Genomic DNA, 22,582 nt, shown 5'->3' with positions numbered 1-22,582 from the left:
GCCCGTCCCTGAGGTCCACCTCTCCTAATGCCATGAAATGTAGCGCTGACAGCTACCTTCAAAAGCATCAGCAGGGGGGGCGCTAAACAGCAATCCCCCCACTGCTCACTGCTCTCCTCTTTCTCAGATACACAAAAACATACTGTGGCAGACAGAGATACAAAGATACAGCAACGTGAACACCACAATTGCTTATCCACACACATGCACATGTACACATATCTATATTCCCCCTGCCTCTTCTCTTTCAGCTCTCAGCCGCTACCCCTCCTCCTGCCTCCACCTAGTACCCACAGATAACAGCCTTCCCTTCGGGCAGGCAGGCAGGCAGGCAGGCAGTGGAGGGGACAGCCATGGATGTGTTCTGCCTGCTATCTAATGAGCGTCGGAATGTCACCGTGGGCCTGTCTGCTGGTCCCAACCAGCCGAGCATCCATACATGTGGAATCAGCACAGTCTATCAAACAGCTGGTAGACAGCTCTGCTCCCCATTTCTCTTTTTTCCTTTCATTCTCTTTCCATATATCTCCCTCACTCTTTCCGCACCTCTACAGTATGTGCCTCTCCCCGTCTATTTCTGATCACAAACAAGCAGAGGCCCAGGTCTGCTTTGCCGGCACGCCTCCCCCTCACCCAACATCACTGACTTAACATAGACATCCCAAATGAAGGATGGAGGCAAGCACTGCCATAAATAACACGGCGCCTTCTCTGCACGGGGTGGCTGAATGTACTTAGCAAAGGTAATGCAGGGAAATAAGAGAGCGTAATGACAGAGAGGTGCCGGTCGTGTTTTTTTCTATTTCGTGACAAAAGCTGTGGGAGCTTCTTCCTATAACTGTCTTTGTTTCTCTTTTTCTCCAATTCTTCCTTGTAGCCTCCCTCCCTCCCTCTTGCTACCTGCCTGGGTAGCGCACTTCTGAGTGTTGTCTACACAGAGGACATCAAATGGCCTGCCTTCACAGAGATGCTGGAGTTGCTGCTCCATGCAGAAGTGCTGCTGTCTCAGCGGCTGTGCGGGGAGATTAGAAGATATCAGGAAGGAGGAGGGAGGGAGAAAAAAAATGTCGACAAATGATTGTGGTGTTTCTCTGTCCCACAACAACACTGTCACTTTGGTGATCTGTGTTGAGAGATCCTCCTTGTGAAGACTCGAATGTTGCCACGTCTTTGGTTTTGCCACTGATCCGGGGAGCCAAAAGCAATTTCCTCTGTCGCTACTTTTGGCTGGGTTACGATAGACATCTCCATCCCTGTGATGGGAGCTGTTAACAGTCTCATTTGGACTGTAATGAGAGTTCTGACATCAAGCGACAGAGATGTAACACTGGCAAAAACAGTGCATAGAAAAGTCAAGCACGACCGCGGCTTTGACAACTCCATTTTGCACAGTGCCATTTACTAAATGCCAATGATAACGTATTTAGCCTACACACCGCCTTACAACTGACAACACGGACATCTGACTCACTCTTCTTCCCATTCATATTTTGGTTACAGAGTGTAAGTGTTCAGACCGCTTTAACACTCCAGAAGATCACCAGTGGGTAAATTCTAGCGAGGGGCCCATTGACTCACATCATGCGTCTCCGTGAACGCAGGGTTTTGTCCCTGCCTAATCAGATTATGCTAAATCTGTCAATGATTCTTTGCGTGATTCACCCGCCTCTCCCCTTCTGCTCGCCCTGCTCACCCGCACTTTTTCATGAAGACATAACACTGCCTATTGTTCAGGCAGGTGGCAATCTGAGGGCCCCCGAGCTTAGTCCCGTTATAGAGGAAAATCCATGCTGCTGCTGACAGTCTCTTACACAGTTGTGCCACGGACAGTAAGACTTAAATACAAGCATAAGGGTTGCAGTGTTATCAGATGATGTGACATTTTAACATCTCACTACAGGGGCTGATCTGTGGATTAATGGGTTGCATTCTGTCAGTCATACAAGTTGTTTAAACAGACATATTAAAAGGAAAGCAGTGTTTGTGACTTTTCATTAAAAGCAGCTTTGCTTCATATGCACATTGCCTCACCTGGATAGCTTTATCTCTCCATCTATGAACAAAAACACAAGGAGTGTGTGTTACTGTACCTTGGAAGTGGAAAGCTCTAGACTCGCTGTGGAAGCCCTGGACCTGAGTAACTCCATCAAAGCCTTCTCCAAGCGTTAGTTCATCAAACACGCTGATGCGCAGGGCAGGGTCAACCCCAAAGCCTACAACTAATTTGCAAACACAAAAACAAGATTGTCATTGTTATTAGCAGGCAAGGACACCTGTGATGCTATAAAAATGATCCCCTGGTGGTGTCAGGGGAAGAGATGGGAGGTTACTGTACTGTGTACAAGCTGCTAGATCAAGTAGGTCTGGTTATTTCTAAGAAACCTAAGTGGCAAATTATCCAAAACAACACATCATGCAATTATCTCATCTTATCAGCTACATGTTGCAAGAGATGGTTAAACAGTGACAGCCCTGTGTCCTACCTGAGGAGGCGCAAAATATGCCGAGAACCAGAAATAGCTGTAATAATCCCATGGTGAATGTATAAAAAAATTAGTCCATGTTTTGTCCACTTCCGAGAGACAGTATTGTTCAGTCACACGCGAATGATGTATCACCCTCGCGCAGAAGGCTATTACCAATCCCAAATGCTGAGCGGAGGCATCATCACAACTTTAGATGCCCGATGATGCAGGAAGCAAATCCGGATAGAGGAAGAAAGCTGTAACAGTGTGCAAATTATTCCATGTAACGCAGGGTCTGCTCCATCAGCACCGTCCGCGGCACAGGTGGGTAACAGAGGATGCACAAAGCGAGCTGCCGCTGCCTCACCAGCTGAACAGACGCTCCTACAGCAGCGTGAATGAAGAGCTGCGGCCGCTGAAGGAGGAGTGGAGGGAGAGGATGAGAGGAGGAGGAGGGGAAGGGAGGGAAACCTGTCGAGGAGTCAGACAGGAGGAAGAAGAGAGAAAGAGGGACAATGAAGCCCCCTTGTGGCCTGAGAAGAAAAAAACATTGATTAATCCAAACTATGCTGCTCGTATTGATCGCAGCCACGCCTGTTGCCAAGAGGAGAAAATATTTACAGGGCACTTCAGTCCCCGATGGGGAAAATAATTTTCGGGTCGGTAAATTCCTGGTAAATTCCTTAATGGTTTCCTGGAAACAACTACGTGATTTGGCAAAATGATAACATCTAGACAGATTAATTCCAGTTAAATGCAGTGCACAGCAGGTTAGAGGAGTGTGTAGGCAGGGGTGTAGACAGACAGTCTGCAGTCAGTGCCATTGCACAGGGGCCCCTGGGGTGGAGGGGCCCATAGAGAGAGCGGGCCCTTGCAAGTGATCTTTTTTTTTTTATAAAGTCAGTAAAACAAAATTACATGCTTTTTCTATATAAGCTCAAAATCTATGAATATACCATAAAAACTTTTACATTTAATGATTAATTTCCTACTTTCTTTGATATGTTTGTCAGATATGCAACAATGACTGCTGGGTAATATATATGTTGATGATGTCTAATGTCAAGTCTCTACTTGTGTCAAGACAATAGATGCATGATAGTGTGCACTAAGGCCCGTTGTGACCTCCTTACGCCACTGGTATAAGTGTGCCATTTGTCTACAGCTAATATAATCCAACATATGAAGAGTTAAAGGTCCAGTGTGTAGAATTTCAGGGCTTCTATTTTCAGGGCTTTGAAGCCAATTTTTGTTGTGGCCAAAAAGTGGTACTGTAATTTCCGGGGTCTGTCACATGATGCCCTGCGGCCCAAAAATACTTTTTATCTCGACTCGTTTCACTATCAGGATTTGACTAGATTGGTCCGATAAGATTTCTAAAGCCTAGAAGAGTCGATTTAGATTAAATCATGCTATCCCCATTCAACTTACTAAAGCACTTAACAAGAGGTTAGCTGTTCAGCCAGCAAAAGTATAATGCTGGGCTGCACTTGGCCACCGTAAGTCTCTAGTGTGCCTGCTCTATGGGCCACACAATGCAGAAGAAGCACCGATCATCCAGGTAATTTTATACACTGCAGTTGAACTATTTTGGCTTCATGTGCCACTGAGCAACTCTCATAGGAATGAACGGGGCCTTAACCTAACCAATCCCACCTATGAAGGCAACGAGTACAAGCCAGTCAGAGGAAGAGTAGGGCGGGTCATTCCTTTGCTATTCTAGGATTCACACATTTGCACTTGGCGCACAGGAAGGGTTTCAGTTCTGTAAACTCACCAGATGCCATTAAATCCTCACATTTCAAAAATAAATTAGTTATGAAAAGCGTTCAGTTGGGTTTAAATCAAGTTCTTTCGATTATAAAATCTTCTGGATAGCAACAATTTCTATTAAACTCAGGACAACTAACTAATTTTATGTGACTAAAATAACAATTTCTCTTTTCCTTTCATTAGTACCAGATTTTTTGGGTAATATTTAAAAATATATATTAGGAGGTTTTTAGGGAAGTAGGGACCTAAAAATAATTGTTTGGCATCACTGTATTGTATTTAAAACAACTGGCACAGTTTGAAGTCTGAATTATGTCTCTACAACTTAATATTCATGACAATATTTAAAGTTCAAATGTTAAATTTAGGGGGTAAAAACACAGACTTATTACAGACAAGGCAAACATTATGAAGCCAGGGGTGTAAGTTACAAGCTTTTGTTCATGAGTTAAATTTAGCCTACCACACAGTTATCACATAGAGATTAGTTGTCAGCTGCTGCATTGCAACTGAAACAACTTGCTCAAATGTGACCTGTTTCAGTTGGAGTCAAGGCCTTTTAAGTAAACCAATTCATTCAGTAAATATCTTGTTTTTAATAAAAAAAAATATTAGCTTTCCAGAGAGAAAAAATTGGCAGTACTGGAGTCAGCAGGAAGCATGTTGAATAAAATTTTGCCCTGACCTTGTTTTTTTCAACATTTCCAAACCTTCATGATTCAGTGGCTTGGCTCAATCTTATTTTATGCTGCAGGAGTATGAGGTTTTAAGGATGCTCCTGACAGTAATACTATCCAGAGTCGAGCCACGAGGTGCTTTCTTGGGTTGCATAAATATACTGCAAAGCAGTCTACTGAAGGGGACATGGGTTGGGAGTCATGTCTTGTAAAGCAGAAATGTGAAACGCCTTGTGCAGTTGCTGAAGGAGAGGCAGACCAAAAAGGCCTTTAATTGGAGAGCACACACTTCTCCTTCACTACAATGTTCTGTCTTTCTGATTCACATTTTATTTTCTATGAGTATGTTTCAGTGTGATAAACAGGTGGGTTTGCTGTCTCTTGAAGACGTTCCAGCATTAATCCAAGACGCTTCACCTGTTCTCCCGACAGGTGGAGAGTCCGCCAAGCATTTAAACCTCTTTCTTGGGTTCATGTTGATGTTACATGAGGTCATGGAAGTTGTCAAAGTCAAATGGCAATTATGATAGCCTTGTGTCTAATGAATGAAATTCGAACTTGCTGTAAAAAGAAGGAATGTTGAGACAGTATTATGAGCAGGAGGTAAGTGGTGTTGCAGCACACCCTCCTCTGCTCAGGAATAGTTGTTCCAGCTTGATGTAGACGGCCTCCTTTACTCATCTTTCCAACCATCTGTCTTCATATGAAGCACAGAGATCGTTAGCAAAAATACCAACTGTCTTAAAGCATTAAGTTTACCAGTGTGCCATAAATGCTTAAAGGAGTAGTGTGTAGGATTTAGTGGCATCTAGTGGTGAGGATTGCAGATTGCAGCCAGTTGAAACTTCTCCCATGTGCCAAGCATGAACTCCCTTTTAGAGGATTCCCCCAGTGTTAACTGTTTGGGAGGTTTTTACCCTAAGCCGAAATATTCACAGAGGTCTTCCTCTTCCTCCCAAAAACAAATTGACCTTGTGATTTAAAGCAGTAAAAACATCGAAAAAGTAGTTTCACATTAAGAAAACAGTGTTTTTTTCAAGACTGTTCTGCTCATCCTGGAGGAACTGCTAACTACAAACACATTCTCACTCCGACCTCATCACATATTGATGTTTGCTCATGGACTTTCCACGTCCACATACGACGTGTAAAATTCCCTGGGTGCGTTGGTTGTTGACTTTCTGGGCCGCCCTGTGAAGTTCTGCCTGTTACATGCGTTGTCTTCTTTTTAAAATACACTTCCGTTTTCACAGGAAATTTAATGTTTACATACAGTCTCTTTCAAAATAAACGCACCACATCGGTATAACACTGCAAATTGACGGGGGTTTTTTTCTCAACAACAAAAGCGAGTGGTTAGGTTTAGGAAAAAAGAACAGGATTTGGCTTTAGAATCTTACAGGACACAAACACCGCTCTCTTGGGTGAAAGCCGGTGTTTGTTGGACCCATCCACCACTGCTCCTGCCCACCCTAGCCACACTTTCGCCATCTTAACTTTGGTCCTTGTCCTGCTGCGTTTCCCCCTGATGCAGGGGAGCGTTAAACTTTAAAGGCAACCGGCCGCGTATAATGCTGACGTTAAAGGACGCCTTTTTACGTTGGTTTCTGGCGTGGCAAGTCACTGCCCAAGCGCCAGATTTCGACGACTTCGGAGTGAGACCGTGCTCTAACTACAGTGGCCAATGTGAGAATGCAAATAGCCCTAATTAGAGCCAGTGTTTGGTTTGTCTGTTATGGGCTACTGTTAAAACATGGCGATGCAACATGCGGACTACGTGGATGAGGACCCGCTCCCTATGTAGATATAAACAGCTCATACTAAGGTAACAAAAGCACAACGATTATTTTCAGGTGATTATACACTTAAAACAACAACATACTTATTATAATATATTCCATTTCTGCCAACATATCCTCTAAATCCTACACACTGAACATTTAAATTGTCCTATGATCAGAGTTATGACCTACTGTAAGCGTACAGTTTTGCTCTTTCAGTTTCTTAAATCATCCAGTAAAGCTGAAGTTTGGCTTTTCGGCAGGTGGCATGAAAATGAATTAAAATGAAGTGCTTGGCTGTCTGTGTGACTCAGCCTTGTTAATGTCTTTTTATAGAGCACAGATGCTTTGTGCTTTGAATATTTGTTTATGCGTCTTGCATCTTCTTCATCCAAGGGACCAATTACCATTTTGAAACATAACCGTTTTATCAGCGGCCATGCCACGCTAGTGATGATTTTGTTCTTTTCCTAAAAAAAAAAAAAAAGAAAAAAAAAAGAGGAGGATGAACAGTTACATTTCCCTGAATGCTAATAAATTTCCTGCCAGATGGACATGAATCGAAGCCTCTTCGTAATGGCCTGTTCAGAGACGATCCCATAACAAACCCCAGCCAATCCCTGGATTGCTGGGAAAGTCTTTTGTTGGCTGTGCTGGTCTGTTGATGTAGGCTAACAAGTGCAGGCCAGCAGATATGATTATAGGAACAGCTCTAGATCCTGTGTGGTGCTCAGCTCCTTCCCAAGGACTCCAGATTAACACCATATCAGTCCTCCCCTCCCTTCCTCCCCTTCGATCCGGTTTTCACTCATGCCAATAACATGTTTTGTTTTAATAATGATTCATGTAGAACGGACATGTTTTGACAAATAGGCCCTTATCTGTCTCCAATACTTGTTCATAGGTCCACAGTGTGCAGCTAATAGGCGGTTGTTGTCAATAAAACAAAGGCAGGCAATGGCTCTGCAGTGGCAGAGTGTCACATCTGGTGTATGAGAGGGCCTCCAACCCTCTATTCATTATTAATAATACTAGATTTCTTCTGGGTACAGACACAGGAGATGTAATTACTTTGTATTACCCACAAGTTGTCATTTCCTAAAGTGCCATCAGGAAAATAAGAGTCATTAAAGCATGTGCCCAGCCAAGAATGAAAAGTAATAAACGCACACAGTATGAACACACACCTATTCTCCTGCTGTTTGTGCGCACACACACACACACAGACATGCACACACTGAATTTCCCAGGACAAGGGCAGTGGAATAGTGGAAGTCTTTTTTTTTCTAAAAGATCCAGATGGGTGATGCATTGCAAAGCTCTCAAAGGCTTATTCACTTTGGCCATGACTGCGCCATATAGACACACTAATGCCATAGACAAAATGGAATTGCTTTCAGTATCTGTGCCAGAATTGGAATGAACTGCAGAGAAACTGGCCCTATTGTTCCCACAGGGTTCTCCTGGGATTCACTGGTTTCATAATTCCATGTTATATTGACCTTGCCTGTCTTTCAAATCAGACATTCATGAGTCATATTAAAAACTGTACGCTCTAATGGTTCATTACGTCTGCCTGCTCAATAAAGTGCTTCATATTCATTGTCACCATTTTGACATTTTATGATCAATTTAAGTGGAAATAAAAGTATAACTTTGCTGACAAAAGAGAGTCTGTACATTTAACAACTGACTACATTACGACTCACTGTTTAAGACATACTCTGCTGGATTTCACTAAGAACAATGTATAGATTCAAACAGTAATCCCTCTCAATTATCACTTGTGGCGGTGTATTGTTCAGCAGAGTCTCTCCCCTCTGCCTGTATTGTCTTATTTTCTCCTTATTTTCTGTGTGTGTGACATTTATGGAGCTCAGGTGAGGTGGGGGTTTATAAAAAGGTAGCGACCAGGTGCCAGACTGTAAGCAGCAGGCATCCGAGAGACACGGCACCGAAAGAACACAAATAAAGCGAGACCAAACGCCAAATACGAGATGGCTTTTACTTCACTGTTGCTGGCGAGTGTGTCTACAAACACTGACTGACAATCCTGCATAGTATATCTTTAAGCATGGGTGATGTCATTGCACAGCCACCAGTTGTATATAATTTTGTGTGGTCACTGCAAGACTACAAGAACAACAAAACAATGCAATACAAAGAACTGCATTAATAATATTAAAATAAGTGTGGGAAAATTAAAACAAGATGTAGTATAAGAAATACACAATATAAAACAATGTTATGCCATGTCATTCACTCCACTGAGATACACATGGTTCTCATTCTCTCAGTGCCATCTTGTGTGCATGGCGGTGAACTGCAGTGACGATACCAGAGTGGAGCAGTACTGAGGTGAAACAGACAGTGGCACCCTTGGACCATCCCAGGGCTAACTACTTGATGACCTGAGATACAGGCAACACAAAGTAACTGCAGGGATGAGGTAGAGAGTGAGAGAATGACAAGAATTAGACTGCGTGCTCCAGGATCTCCCTTAAAGGTTAGATGATGCTTGGACCGGTTCAAGAGAAGGTTTACCTTTACCCTGATGACATCATTTGTGCAGTATCATGCTGGAACACAAGGATATCATTGCTGATGAATGCCATGTACCGGCATTTCATATATGGTTATGTGTCTTTGTGTAACAGCAAACAGTTTCCAAATGTCAGTGGAGCAATTTGCGGAACCTCATGTTGTCAATCAATCAGTTTCAATGTAAAAAATAAAATTGTGGTCCAGGACAATGGATGAAGTTTTCTAAAAATGTTTTCTCTTGGTTAAGGAGCATTTTTTCTTAAAATAAATGAATGAAAATAAACCAAAGATATCCAGTAAAATATCAACTCCATATTTCTGTAACCCTCTTTTCTTGATCGTTGGTGTTCCCAAGTTATTCCGGGCTGTGGGTAATTAGCGAGGCTACAACATTTGTTTCCTCCTCTTCATTTAATTTTTACCAACACGACAAGACAGTGCTAGCACATCCCAACTTTGGGGTACAGCAACTTTACTTCACTGTCTCGTAACTGTTGAGTATCACTCATACCTGTCCCCACAAAACAAGGGCAGGTAGGAACCACTTAGCTCATACCCAAGGGAACACACTTAACTCCACTTAAACACTGACAATTAAATGATAATTTACCAGTAACTCAATAATGCTGCTGCTTAAATATAAATACTGTACCCATTATTAATAGTACTGTAACTTAAGTAATTAAAAATAACCCCATAATATAATGTGTGCAGTAATTATGGTTACATTTCCTTGAAAGTTCACATCACTAATGAGCTTGACGTTAACATGCTCCAAAAGCCACATGCTGATGTACTTTTTTACTTTTCCCAACTTTACTATCGCACAACCCCCCCAAAGTGTGAGTGGGCAGGCTTACGTCATTGTTTGGGAAAAGCTCCATTTTCTCCCCACACACACACTAAAAGAACAAGCTGGCATTTTAACATCTACCCACTCTGGTTGACTTTATGAAAAGGCTCCCTTTTTGGGTGAGGAAAAACACTAGTTCAGCACGGACAGAGGGCTGCAAGTGAGCTAAAAAGATTTTTTTAAATGTAAGCGTCTTAATATGGACATACTCTTAATCGAAGCATGGTTACACGTACGTTGATCTTTTATAGACTGTCCACGCAGTGCAGTTGCTCAACACAGCCACTCCCATTCCCCCTGGATCCTATTGTGAATGGGTGCAGTGAGCTGGCTCATTGGGCCCTCATGGTGAATGGCCAGCAGCCATTCACTCAGCATACAGAAGCTCATTAGAACTCTATAGACACACAATTGTGAGGCTCACATTAGAAACTTCCTCCTCTGAGGCACAGACACCGCACACAAAGTGCCAGTTTGCTGCTAAGCTAAGCGCATTGTCTTCCTGATTCATAGAGCTTGGCCCTCCATTCACGATATTAAGTTCGAGTGGTGGAATATCAATTGCGTGTGCAATGGGCCGGTATCTTTTTAAGAGCTTTAGTGGGGTTAAAAAAGAGAGAAAAGGGATCTCAGCCGGTCTGCAGAGTGCTTGCTTTCAACAGGGCCATTGTGAGGATGCTGAATGAAGGGACCCCTGTTTTTTTCCCTCCATTTCTGAAAAGAGATGGACATCAAATAAATTCACATGAACTTGCTTCAGGGTGTTTCCAAGACCCACTGTTTAAGAATAGCCTAATTATACCTCCCTCTCCTAGAGAGCCCTATTGGAATCTGGCTAATTACAAAGTGGTGAATCTTAATGATGATACGCTCTTAGCGATGCCTTTTAAAATGTGCACAGAAGTTGTGTGAGACCGGTTCTCCCTAAATTGTCGATGAACACAGAGAAATATATGATTCTACAAGGAATTAATTATGCTTTTAGCTGGTTTTGAAGTGCTTGTTACAACTTTTAAAGTTTCTACACGTTCTTATCGTTGCTAAAAGGCTATCTGAAGTGGAAAGAAACTGTGGCTGTGAGAATGAACTAAGCAAATATCCTCAATGTTATCACATAAAACATATGTTGACCACTATCAGGGTCCGTTCAAAGTGTAAACAAATACTGTAAATAAAGGCACAGAGAGCAGTCTGGGGTTCCCTTCTGTTTGCTCTGTCATATAAACAAATGACTCTCCACCAAACAAAAAGCCCTGGGGTACTATCACAGCCACCGTTCCATGTGGAGCATGTTAACACACACACACTCACTAAACAAAAGTAGATAGCGCACAGTCATGCTAACACTCATCATGTGACAGCGTGCTATGCCTTCTCCACCAGTCTGAGGAATAAAACCTCAAATTTGATTACAAGCAACCTTTGGCTCCCTGGCCATCGCACAATAGGCCGAGCTGTCTGGGCCAATTTCCATGCTCAGCATGAGGTATCTACACGCGCAGACTGGAGCTCCCTGACACCCCCCCCCCCCCTCAACAACCCCCCCGACCAGTGTGGATATGCCTGTTTACTGTGCCTAAACTCCGGGTCTGTCGCCCCTCTTGTTGGACTTTCTATTATGATGCTGAGGATCATTAGTTGCAGTGTGAAAGGTTACACAAGCCTCTCATTGGACGTGTTTGTACCAAAACATTACTACATGCATGTGTGTGTGTTCACGTGACCGGTTTTATTTTACAGTTGCAAACCTCAAATATGCAGCATATGTGTATGTGTGGATTTCGGAGGGGGGCCTGCAGGGACACATCCTCCTCAACATTTAGAATGTGTGCATTTGTTTCTCCCCAATTAATAGTACATTTGATGCAGAAAAGGCACAAATCAGTGCATGAAATTTCACCAGAGTTCATAAAATCAAGTGTAAGATGCTCAAACTTTTCTGGCAGAGGACCCCCAACCCCTGTTCCATATGTGCCCCTCCAAAGTGGAAACAAAACCTACGCCCTTGAGCATATGCCCCCACTACACTGAAGACTGGCACTGAATATCTAAGTGGTTGAGTCCGCTGCCTGTGGAGCTGCATGGATCTCTCAATGCCAACCTAGAACTGAATCCTATCAGGACTTAAAGACCTCTGTAAAGGTAAAATAAAACTTTTGTCTGACTGGAAACTTAACTACATAGCCCAAAAGTTACCAATTATGCTTTTAATTCCTAAATAGATCTTGTTGTGACATGGTGTTGTTCAATATACAATAATATTGTTGTGATATAGAAACATCACACAATGTCAAAACTGTCTCTGAGTCTGTGACTATCACGTGAAGCACAGTTGCATCCACAAAAACATTTTAATTTCTATATAATGTTCAATTTTATAACTTTCATTTTAAAGAATTTAGTATGTCATATGGAATTATAAATATCATTCCTATGTGGCCATTGCACACAAGTGAAAAATGCTAGGTTTACACTAAACTGATTGAGAAATTAAACTTTCAAGGAATACTTCACTCACCAAATGCCCATTTGTAAATCCATCATGCTGTGCTACCTTGAATTTGTGAAGAATTTTTAACTGTTTCTTGCATGCCTCCACGGAACCTTATGATTTATTGATTGATTGGGAACCACTTTCACAACAGCAAAACTGTATCAAAACATACATTTACAAACTCTGACACAACTCCTGCAGGATAATCCAAGTCTAATTTATCCAATCGTATGGTCAGTCCTTTCCAAATGCATGAAATTTATGGAATTTTTGCATGATTTGGACTCAGAGATCATTACCAACTGTAAGCCCCTAACTCATCACTGTATCCTGTATACTCAGGTTGGCTGGCTCTCTTTACAATTTCGTAGACTTTTTCATTGGCATTTTCTTGTTCACAAAGCTATTGAGCAAAAAATGAAAATGGCTGCTCTCTGCTCTCTCTCTCAGTTTGGCAAGTGAGCATTTATGTATGCAGCTCTTCATGTGTGGAATCCTCTGCAGAAGGGCTTAAAGTTGCACTCATTGGTTCCTCTCATTTTTATGGTTTATTTCTAGTATATATTAACACTTTTTGGTTTTGTGTTTTATATTGCTTGTTTTAGAGATTTACATTTTTATTCTGTATTTTACTTCCACATTGTCTGTCTGTAACTTATGTTGCTGCCTGTCTTTGCCAGGACACTCTTTAAAAGGAGATTTTTAATCTCAAGAGGTTTTTTCTGGTTAAATAAAGGTTAAATATAAATAAATAAAATAAGATTTTTGTTAAACACTACTATTTAAACCAAATTGAAAGTGAAACTTATCTCTGCTTTCTTCAACACCTGACTCAAATACTAAAGTGCAAGTGAAAATGCATGTGTTTGGGAAGTACTAAGCACACAACTGGAGAAATGAGACTTGGATTATACTGCACGAGTTGGGTAAGACTTTGTAAAGGGACGTTTGATGTAGTTTGCTGTTGTTAAATGTGGTCCCAAATCAATCAATAATACATGTGCTGTTTTCCATGAAGGCAGGCGAGAAAAAAGTTTTCTTTACAAATTAAGGGTAACACTGGGTGATTAACTGATATACAAATGGTCATTTTGTGGGTGAAGAATTACTTGAAAAATAATGTAGTCATCTTGTAAGGCTGTGTAATGCCATATTTCTTAAAAGAAAGTCAAACTTTCCCTTTCATCAGCTTCATGCAGGAGAAAATGTCCTGTTTTGAAATTCAATTACATTATCCTGTCTCCCCATATTTATTCACACCAACACGGCCTGTATTTTAATTATTTTGAAAACCCTCACAGAGCAATGTTTCTGGAATGAAACTGAAAAAAAGCACATTGCAAATGAACTGCTCAGGGGTTTGAATGAGGCACAATGGGAGGCAGGAGAAAAGAGAAAACTATTTACTACTGGAGAAGACTGTTTGGTGCATGTTAAACTTTGGCCAGCAGTTCATTGTCTCTGGTGTCTATCATTTAATAGGCTAGTTGACATAATGAATGAGCCAGACCCACCTTCTGCCACTCCAGAAAGGCCCCAGCCTTATCTGAATTGAGAAGCACATTAGAGCCTCTCAGCCAATCACGACGCAGCCCCGTAGCAAAGTGCAGGCCCGAAAGAGGAAGAGCAGAGAACTTTTGTTTTCCTCAGAGTTTAATGAAGTTGGCCTGGTCACTCAAGAAGGGATTAAAGGAGAATTTAGTGTCACTGAGCTGTGACTGCTGAAGAGGGAACTCAAGTGTTCGGGTCACTGTGTGAACAGGATGGTCTCAGTTCAGAGCTGCACCAGGAGGAATATGGCTGGCTCTCCTCCTGCTTTACCAGGCTTTGGGAACTCTGGAAAGAGTTTTCTTATTGACAATCTGCTGCAGTCACAGACACCTTCAGCCCGTCCAGAGGGGACGGCAGGTGGATACCTGAGACGAGCAGCGTGTGAACGTCCGAGGAGAACCTGGGTGTCTGAGCATGGAGCCTACCAAAGCCAGGCCCACAGTCCCCAGCAGGGGAAAGATTTAGGAGGACCACTTGTGCCGCAAGGTAAACAATTTTTTTTAATGCAAGCAGACCTCAAACTAAATCTAATATATTTAGATAATGTCAGGTATTTTAAATGTGATAAAAGTTACAAAGTTGCTCTGTGTGACATGCTGATAGCAATTATGGTTTTGTTCTTCCACAATTCTTCATTCTAACTCGTTATATTCATATAAAGGATAATATTGTTCAACTTGTTAAATTTCATAAATTCTTCAATTTTAGGCTGGAAATTATTCATAGATCTAAAGCTGAATTTAGATAGATTATATGCATCTTGGTAAAGGATGTTAGAGATAAGCATAAGTCACAGAGACGCTGCCATTTTTGCAACTTTTATGAAATAACTTGATGATTTAAAAAAATGATTAACCACTGAAATTTCCCTCCATTGCGTTTGCAAAAATTCCTAGTACATATTACCAGGTACTACCAAAGTAAGAAAAACTTATACCTTACATTATGAACCATATTTTCAAATGAGAATATAGATCTTATTCACTGATGTAAGAATTTTGTGAAATCTAACTTCTGATATGATTGTGTACATCTAAATGTAACAAAATGTATTGAAATTTAATGTAAAATATATTAAATATAATTTATAAAAGAAAATCTGACAAATAACATTTTCTAACTTTGATATTTGATAACAGATCAAATGCTTTGATTATACATATAAGATTATTCATGATACTTGATAAGAAATAATGACTGCAAAGAAAAATAAGATAAATGTTTAAAATTAAATTACTATAAACCTGTGCAAGCTATGTGATTAAATTAATTTTCAGATTATAGCGTGTTCACTGACAGAGTTGGGTTATTTTTTAAACATTTAATTTTCAAGCTGAATCTGTAAATAGAGTCTGTCTCTTAGATTACACGGTTTTAAAAACATAAATATCAAACAAAAATAGTTGCGTCAGTATGCATCACTTAAAGCTCATGCTGTAAACATTGAGATAACAAAAGTTAGACAAGACATGACTCCAAGTGTCTTCAGAAGTGGGCGGTGATCCAGGTAAAGTCCCTTGTGGATCATAAAGGCCTCACCTGGTTACTTCACGACCATATCCGACTGTCCCTATCTCTCTTTGCAGGTGTACTGAGCAGTGTTTTCCTGCGGAGCCCACAGTATCTCCTGGCATGCTGCGGTGGGTCCAGCCCCCCTCCTGTCTTCTCCAGTGAGTGTTTTATGCCTCATCAGCAATGCCTCAGCTACTCTCTAAGCATTAGCAGCAGGGTCTCCCATGCTTTCCACAGCTAATTACTGATGCAATGCCAAAGAGCTAATTCTCCGCTCAACTCTGCACGGCTCTATTCATAACCATTCACGGCTGTTTAGGATGGGGAAGAGGGGTGGGTTGCAAGGCTTTTAAGAGTCCCCGGGGCCCCCTATTTTGTACTTGCAAATACACACTTTTACTAGCACAAATATGCAGAGCTAATAAACATCTTGTCTTCTGTCATATTAAGATTATAATTACCAGGTGTGAATTCCTACTGCTGAATAGGGCAGATTGTTTCAAAGCTCACTCCCTCAGCACATTAATAAGTTTGGTTGAGAATCCCAGCAGCTTCAAGTTTAATTTTCAGGCTCATGAATTTTGAAAACTTTCAGAAAACCTGTAATTGCACGTGAAATATTTAAATTTTCCTCTGAGTTGTGCTTGAAGTGTTTCAGTTCATATAACGTAAGACTTGAGTAGAGTGCTACATCGCACTCTAGTAGTGTTAATTAATTAAGACAAGCAGCTGTCTTATTTTGGCACTCTCCCACAGCAATTGGAAGTTATTAGTTTCTGCAACCTATGATGACTGTCAGATGTTGTGGAAAACAGCACAAATCAGAAAGCCTTCATCCCCCAGGTCCCTGGAGTCCTCTTAGTAGGCTGACACTTTCCCACAGTGCCCAGCAACACAACAATGCCAAGTCTGGCCGTGACCAATTGGCACTTTCACTCCACCATCCACACGCGACCTCACTGCAATTTTTCACTGCAGCAATGAACTCCGCTGAGCACAAAAAACTTGTCCATTTCTCTACAGAAGAGGGCTGGACCAGGAACATCCCCCGGCCATTGTGTGGCTAAAGAGCTTGGTCCGCCAACCCCCCTCCTTTCTCCTGTCCTTCAACTCTCATTCCTGCCCATTGGAGACTTCTTGACTAGGACATAAAGCATTCAATGAAAGTGACTTTTATAGACTTATTCGAGCTCATCTTCACATACAAACTGGCTTCATACCTGCAAGTGAAAAGATTTAGTGTTGGGCCACTGAGCCATCGAGTAATGGTATTTCCATTGAACGGCTCTATTGTTGGTGTCCTGCAGGGCTCTATGGTTGGCCCACTAGGGCAGACACACACGTTGCCCAGGGATGACCTGGTAATCAGCTATTTAAGTGAAAGCCATTGAGTCCCAATAGAGAAGTGAGAAGCATGTCCAAACCTGTTATGTGCTCCCCAGAGGTGGTCTATGTGCAGATTTGTCGTACAGATTAAAAAGGCAACATTGAATGGATCGGATAAATTGTTCCACTTGACTTTTGTTGTGCGTGCACCTGTGAGTGAAGTAGCGTGGGATTGCTCCTCACAGTTCACCAAATCCCTTTTTCTCAGTTGAAGAGGCTTTCTATTCTCTTTAGTCACCCCCAGTTTGTTAAATTGGACAAATAGAAAAAAGAGAAATCAAATGTGAGTGATAAAGTGAGTGTGACAATAACAGGCATGATCTAGGGTTGAAAAGGTAGGAAATGTGGTATGGTTGGTAAAGTGTGCATACTGATTGCGGATAGAATTGAAATTTGTGCCTCACTGTCTATATCATTAAACCCTTGACAAAACGATCTATAGCCAGATTAGCCAGTAATGTGCTGTCTCATCTCAATTCACTACACACAACCTCTGTATTCCCCTGACTGCTATTTGTACCCCCGTTATATATATTACTTCACTTTGCGCAGTCCACAAATGACAACTTCTGATCAAAGACCCATATCTCGCTGATGATAATATGGCAGCTTGGATCAAAACACTGCTCCACAAAATACCATCCATCTCCGCCCCAAGCAATACTCAAACATCGACCAAGTCTGAAAGAGAGATTAATAGGAAAATAATATAAAAATAATTAACCACCATCACATTTTCACCTGCCTCCACACTGCTTCCTGCTGTTTACTAACCTATTTTCAGGCTTGTCCAAATGTTGAACATAATACACTACTAAACAATAATAAACAAAACAAAAAAAAACCCAGAAAGGCATGCTTGTATGCTGCAGAGCCTTGCAGTCTACTGACTATATTTAGCAAGCCTCCTATTTTAAAAAGAAAATCTTTGTACACCTGCTTATTCTGGTGGAAAAGGGTATGACTTTAACATATGATTTATGTTTCAGAGGGAGCAAATATTCGAATGTGGTCTGCCGATATAAGTCCTAAGTCACGCAGAGGGATCCTCAGGAGGGCTGTGTTCTCTGAAGAACAACGGAAGGAGCTGGAGAGAACTTTTCGGAGACAGAAATACATCAGCAAGACAGACCGGAACAAACTGGCAGCTGATCTCAGTCTCAAAGAGTCACAGGTTAGACAAAGAGGGAAGGAATCAATTCATTTTTGCCTGATTAACCTCTGATTCTAAAAGATGTTAAGCAGAAAAAAGAAACACCTCTATACATCCTTTAATTTTACAGCTCAGACGTGACAATAGCTGAACTCAATGCCTTTCCATTCTCCCGTTGCTTTAGGTGAAGATCTGGTTTCAGAACCGTCGAATGAAGTGGAGGAACTGTAAGGAGAAGGAGGTTCATAACACCCGTTCCCCAATGGATGAGCTCATGGCCCGAGGTCTTGCTCAGGAAGAGGAAGAACCATCACAGCATCACGCTGACGCAAAAACAGAGAGGTCGCCATCACAGAAGAGTGTCAGGGACACATGAGAGGCTGTAATGAGCAGAAAGTAAACCAAGGACTTCCTCAAATCCACAAAAACCAGTAAAAAGGCTACGATACTGGGAGGGTGTTAAAAATATGTGGATGGAATACACTTTCTATGAAGACTAACACTGATGATATTAACGTTTCCATGCATGTAGACGTCTTGTTGCATCATAAATGTAATTAGGTTCAACTGCTGAGTCAATCATCTTATTGCGTTTTGCTGGCTTCAGTAAGCAATTTATTAGTTATTACACTGACAAGTCTTTCCAGGAAAGATTCCCACTCTTCGATTGTAATTGCAATCAGTTAAATGCGCAAATGAGTCACGTCATTTCAAGCATCTGCATATCAGACTGTTATGTTATTATTTCATGTTATGGTCAGCTTTACAGTAATGCTCTGCTCATGATCCAAAAGTGAAGTTAAATTTCACTTAGTATATTTTGTAAATATATTTTTTCATGATCATGGATTCTTAGATCAACTGTAAATAAAGTGTTTCACTGAATCCTCATTTCCATGTTGCTTATTCTTACTGTGCTTAAAAAAACATTTCCATGTTGATGAACACTCCAGTATACACCATCTACCATTTCTATAAATACACAGAGCGTGTGCTCCCCATCAAAAAGAAAATGACCATAAACGATAATGCTTGCTTCAAATTTATTTTTTGGCCTTTTCATGCTCGATGCTTCAATGCAAAATTGTTTGATTACCTATGACAAATATAATACAGACATAATACTGCAAGAGGCACGGACAATCCTCTATAATGAATGCACACATTACAGGACAGTGAGAACATGACATGTAGTTAAAGGCAAATGACAAAAAAAGACTCTCTTATAGTCAGCTAATATTTGAAGATACTACACTAGACTGCTTTGCTATCATTATTAACAGTCCAGTCCAGGAAGGATGGAGCATTTTAGGATACGGAGATAATTTTTGATTTTGTTGGAGTCCCTGCGGAAGCAGTGGAGTAGGTCATGATGGTCCACTGAGTTGAGCTCTCCTTGTTTGTAGAAGGAAAAGGCAGAGGACGGGACTGCACTCTCAGGAGCGATGGATCCCACAGTGTTACTGAGCACTCCCGATAGCTTCATCTGAGGCAGACAGAGGAAACATTGCAGGTACATAATTAATGTTTTAAAGGAATGCATTAGGACACATACAGTGTCACAAAAAAAAAAAACTTGAATAAAGTCATATATTTCAAGTAAAATTAGATACATTGCAAATAAACAAGCCCTAATGCTGCAGTTGGTAACGTTTATAAAAAATAGCTTTTGTCATACTTGCTAAAACTGCCATTATATCCACACAATGGTACATGACACGGATAATCTGTGAAAAAAAATCATGCTCCTCTGCCTCCCTCTGGTCCTTCTAATGGCATTTGCAAGAACCCAGCACAGCTGAATGAAAACAACCAATCAGAACCGAGGAGTCTCTAAAGTCCCTGTCGCACCAAGCTGAAGGTCGGCTGTTGATCAGTGTCAGGGCGTCAGTGAGAGCCTGTCGCCGTAGTTTTTCAGGTGTGTCCCGCACTGCTGGCTCTCATCGACCCTTGTTAGCTTTTTTTTTTTTCCACCAGAGACGGTAGACCCCGTTGGTGAATGAAGTCACTTTGATTGGCAGTTCAGCTCAAGGCATAAGTACAAATCAAGTGAGGAAATTAAACAAACAGATTGAGTCAAGACAGAGTTGTTATCAGATTTTTTTAAGCCATTGAGCTCTTGAGCAGAAATGTTTTGTAACTGCATGAGTTATTGCTCACGTTGATTTGCGGCAGAAGTATAAATCCCGCTTTAGTTGCTGCTCATTCTCTGACGTCGGTTTAGTGTGCCTGATCCTTAAGCCAGCTATCAATCACGTCAGTCACTGCACATGAGATGCGGTCAAACTGTCAAACTAGGCAGCACTGATCAAATTTGAATCGAGATTCTGTTATTGCATTGCCTGTTTCTCGCCTATATTTTAGTACTGATTAGCTACAGGTACCAAACTTTCTCATTTTACAGTTATACAGTACACTAAAATAAGTTTCTGAAAACATTTGATTTGAGAAATAGGCAATGCAGTCACAAAATCTTAATTCAAATTTGATCAGCACTGCCTAGTTTGAGAGTTTGGCAGCAGGTGACTGACATGGGTTAGAGATTTGTCAGCTCTGATTGGTTGTTTTACTTCAGCTGCAGTGGATACTTGCAAATACTGTTAAAGGCACTAGGAGGAGGCAAGGGTGCATGATTTCTTTCTACAGATTACCTGTCTCGTATAATACTGTCAGGATATAGGGACACTTGTCTTAGATATGACAAAAGCGTATTTTTATACAAGTTACAAACTGCAGATGTAACATTTAATCACTACAACCATGAGTGGATCCTTACCTTTTCAGCCATTATTGCCACTCCCTCCCTCAGCTCGTGCACCATATCACTGATCTCCAATGCCTTGTTGTTGCTGTGGTGGTTGAAGTCTTGATTCTGATCCTGAGACATGCTGCGGTAGAGCTGGGACAGGGGGTCGCCCCAGGCCCCCAGCAAACTCAGAATCACCTCCGTCAGTTGTTCTCGCTGCACATGAAAGAGCTGCTTGAATAAGCTGACGGTAAAGTTTATATTATCTCTGACAACATGCAGTGATATCATCATATCTAATATTAATAAGACGAATGCTTACCCCCAGCCTCTGAGCATTCTCCTTATCATCTGGTGTTAGGATGCCATATGTGTGGCACTTGTGTTTTCCTACAAGATTCTTCCTGGGAAAGAAATATTGTTCCTGCAAAGACGGACACACGAATCACACGTGGTGATATCAGTGCTTGAAAACACAAACAAGGGTGACTGATGATGGATGAATGGCAGTAGAAAGGATTGATGGATGGTGACGGATAGTCAATGTCACGGCTGACTTAAAAGAACTCACGTATTCAGAGTGCAGATCACTGGAGATGCCGTGCATTCTTGAGGACTGTTGTATGACCCTGTCAAAGAGATCTGCCAGGGAAGGAACATGGCATGTAGCCTGTCCATAGGCGCAGATCGGAGCAGTGACAACAGTCATGGAAAGCTCCAGGTACACCAGCGAAAGAACAGCAAGCCAAACTGGAAGGAAAAACTTTTAGTCACTTAAGATCATAGCAATACATATAAATAAAAACTTTGCATTTAATATGTCACTTTGACATCTTACCTTTTTTCATGGTTCCTTTCTTGCAGTGGAGGACCAGATGATGAGTAGAGCTCCTTTCCCACCAGAGGTACTATTGCCAAGGCCAACTCACACAGTGAAGGAGTTGCTGATTAAACAAATTGGTTTATACAGGATAAATTCTTCTCTTTGTACGTCATATGCTTCGCTTAATTAACTGCTCAGTCATGAGCAGTCAAAGGGAACCCAGGCGCAAAAGATACTACACACTGTAGACAGGCATAGTAGGCAATAATAAAATAATAAGTAATAAGCATTTCAGTGTATGACATAAACAAAAACTTGTATAACTGTGCTTAGCTCTTCGTCCAAATGTGCTTCTCTCTAAGTGTAATAAAATCTGCTACAAAAGGAGATACAGGCTCCAGTGTGTAGGATTTAGTGCAGGGGTGTTCAACATTCACTATTAAAAGAGCCATTACTGGATAAAAAAAAAGAAGTAAAAAAATCAGTGTGGAGCTGCAAGACATATTTGAATAAAGGTAACAGCCTGTGAAGTCTAAATTAGCCCATCAATATTACTAGTACGTCTAAATGTGCAGTCATTAATACGATTTACTACAAGGTGGCTACTTTGCAGTGAGCTACTTATAATTATTTAGTTCTTTAACCGTGCAGCATTGGTGGTGAAAGCAAATTAATCTGTCCACATATTATTAAATCCACAACTTTTCCTTTTTTGAGTAAATGGCACCAGGTTGTAGAGGTGTGACGCACATTTTAGTCGATGAAACGTTAAAACTTCTTTTATTCTATGTAAAGGCTACACATTTTACAACTGTATAATGCAG

General features: G+C 41.3%; 3 protein-coding genes across 3 annotated transcripts in view; 1 reads left to right on the top strand and 2 right to left on the bottom strand.

The window, feature by feature from the left end:
* The window catches only part of nell2a (neural EGFL like 2a), a 130,306-nt gene extending 127,419 nt beyond the window's left edge, over positions 1-2,887 (bottom strand). The window contains exons 1-2 of the mRNA XM_033635465.2: positions 2,484-2,887; positions 2,091-2,219 (exon numbers count right to left, since the gene is read on the bottom strand). Coding sequence (XP_033491356.1) covers positions 2,091-2,219; positions 2,484-2,535 — 181 coding nt within the window. The 5' untranslated portion in view covers positions 2,536-2,887. The remainder of the gene's footprint in view (positions 1-2,090; positions 2,220-2,483) is intronic.
* Positions 2,888-14,225: 11,338 nt separating this feature from the next.
* On the top strand, positions 14,226-19,080 carry dbx2 (developing brain homeobox 2). Its single transcript, XM_033635745.2, has 4 exons — positions 14,226-14,624; positions 15,725-15,808; positions 18,026-18,210; positions 18,374-19,080. The coding sequence occupies exons 1-4, from the start codon at positions 14,351-14,353 to the stop codon at positions 18,563-18,565; spliced, it is 735 nt and encodes a 244-aa protein (XP_033491636.1). The 5' UTR covers positions 14,226-14,350; the 3' UTR covers positions 18,566-19,080.
* A 185-nt stretch (positions 19,081-19,265) lies between these two features.
* On the bottom strand, positions 19,266-21,783 carry LOC117262852 (prolactin-like). The gene is made up of 5 exons (XM_033636015.2): positions 21,774-21,783; positions 21,507-21,685; positions 21,258-21,359; positions 20,966-21,151; positions 19,266-19,675 (listed from the first exon to the last, which is right to left on the bottom strand). The coding sequence occupies exons 1-5, from the start codon at positions 21,781-21,783 to the stop codon at positions 19,466-19,468; spliced, it is 687 nt and encodes a 228-aa protein (XP_033491906.1). The 3' UTR covers positions 19,266-19,465.
* Positions 21,784-22,582: the final 799 nt, after the last annotated feature.

The sequence above is a fragment of the Epinephelus lanceolatus genome, chromosome 5, assembly GCF_041903045.1.
Source record: "Epinephelus lanceolatus isolate andai-2023 chromosome 5, ASM4190304v1, whole genome shotgun sequence".
NCBI lineage: Eukaryota > Metazoa > Chordata > Actinopteri > Perciformes > Serranidae > Epinephelus > Epinephelus lanceolatus.
Note: the sequence above shows the minus strand (reverse complement) of the source record. Positions and strands in the feature narration are given on the sequence as shown.

Excerpts from the sequence above, each read along its gene's own strand:
- dbx2 (XM_033635745.2), top strand. The coding sequence starts at position 14,351 with ATGGTCTCAGTTCAGAGCTGCACCAGGAGGAATATGGCTGGCTCTCCT. Across the intron at positions 14,625-15,724 it reads AGGACCACTTGTGCCGCAAG|GTGTACTGAGCAGTGTTTTC; the intron begins GTAAACAATTTT and ends CTCTCTTTGCAG. Across the intron at positions 15,809-18,025 it reads CCCCCCTCCTGTCTTCTCCA|AGGGAGCAAATATTCGAATG; the intron begins GTGAGTGTTTTA and ends TTTATGTTTCAG.
- LOC117262852 (XM_033636015.2), bottom strand. Across the intron at positions 21,152-21,257 it reads AGAATGCTCAGAGGCTGGGG|CGAGAACAACTGACGGAGGT; the intron begins GTAAGCATTCGT and ends TTTCATGTGCAG. Across the intron at positions 19,676-20,965 it reads TGGCAATAATGGCTGAAAAG|ATGAAGCTATCGGGAGTGCT; the intron begins GTAAGGATCCAC and ends TGTCTGCCTCAG.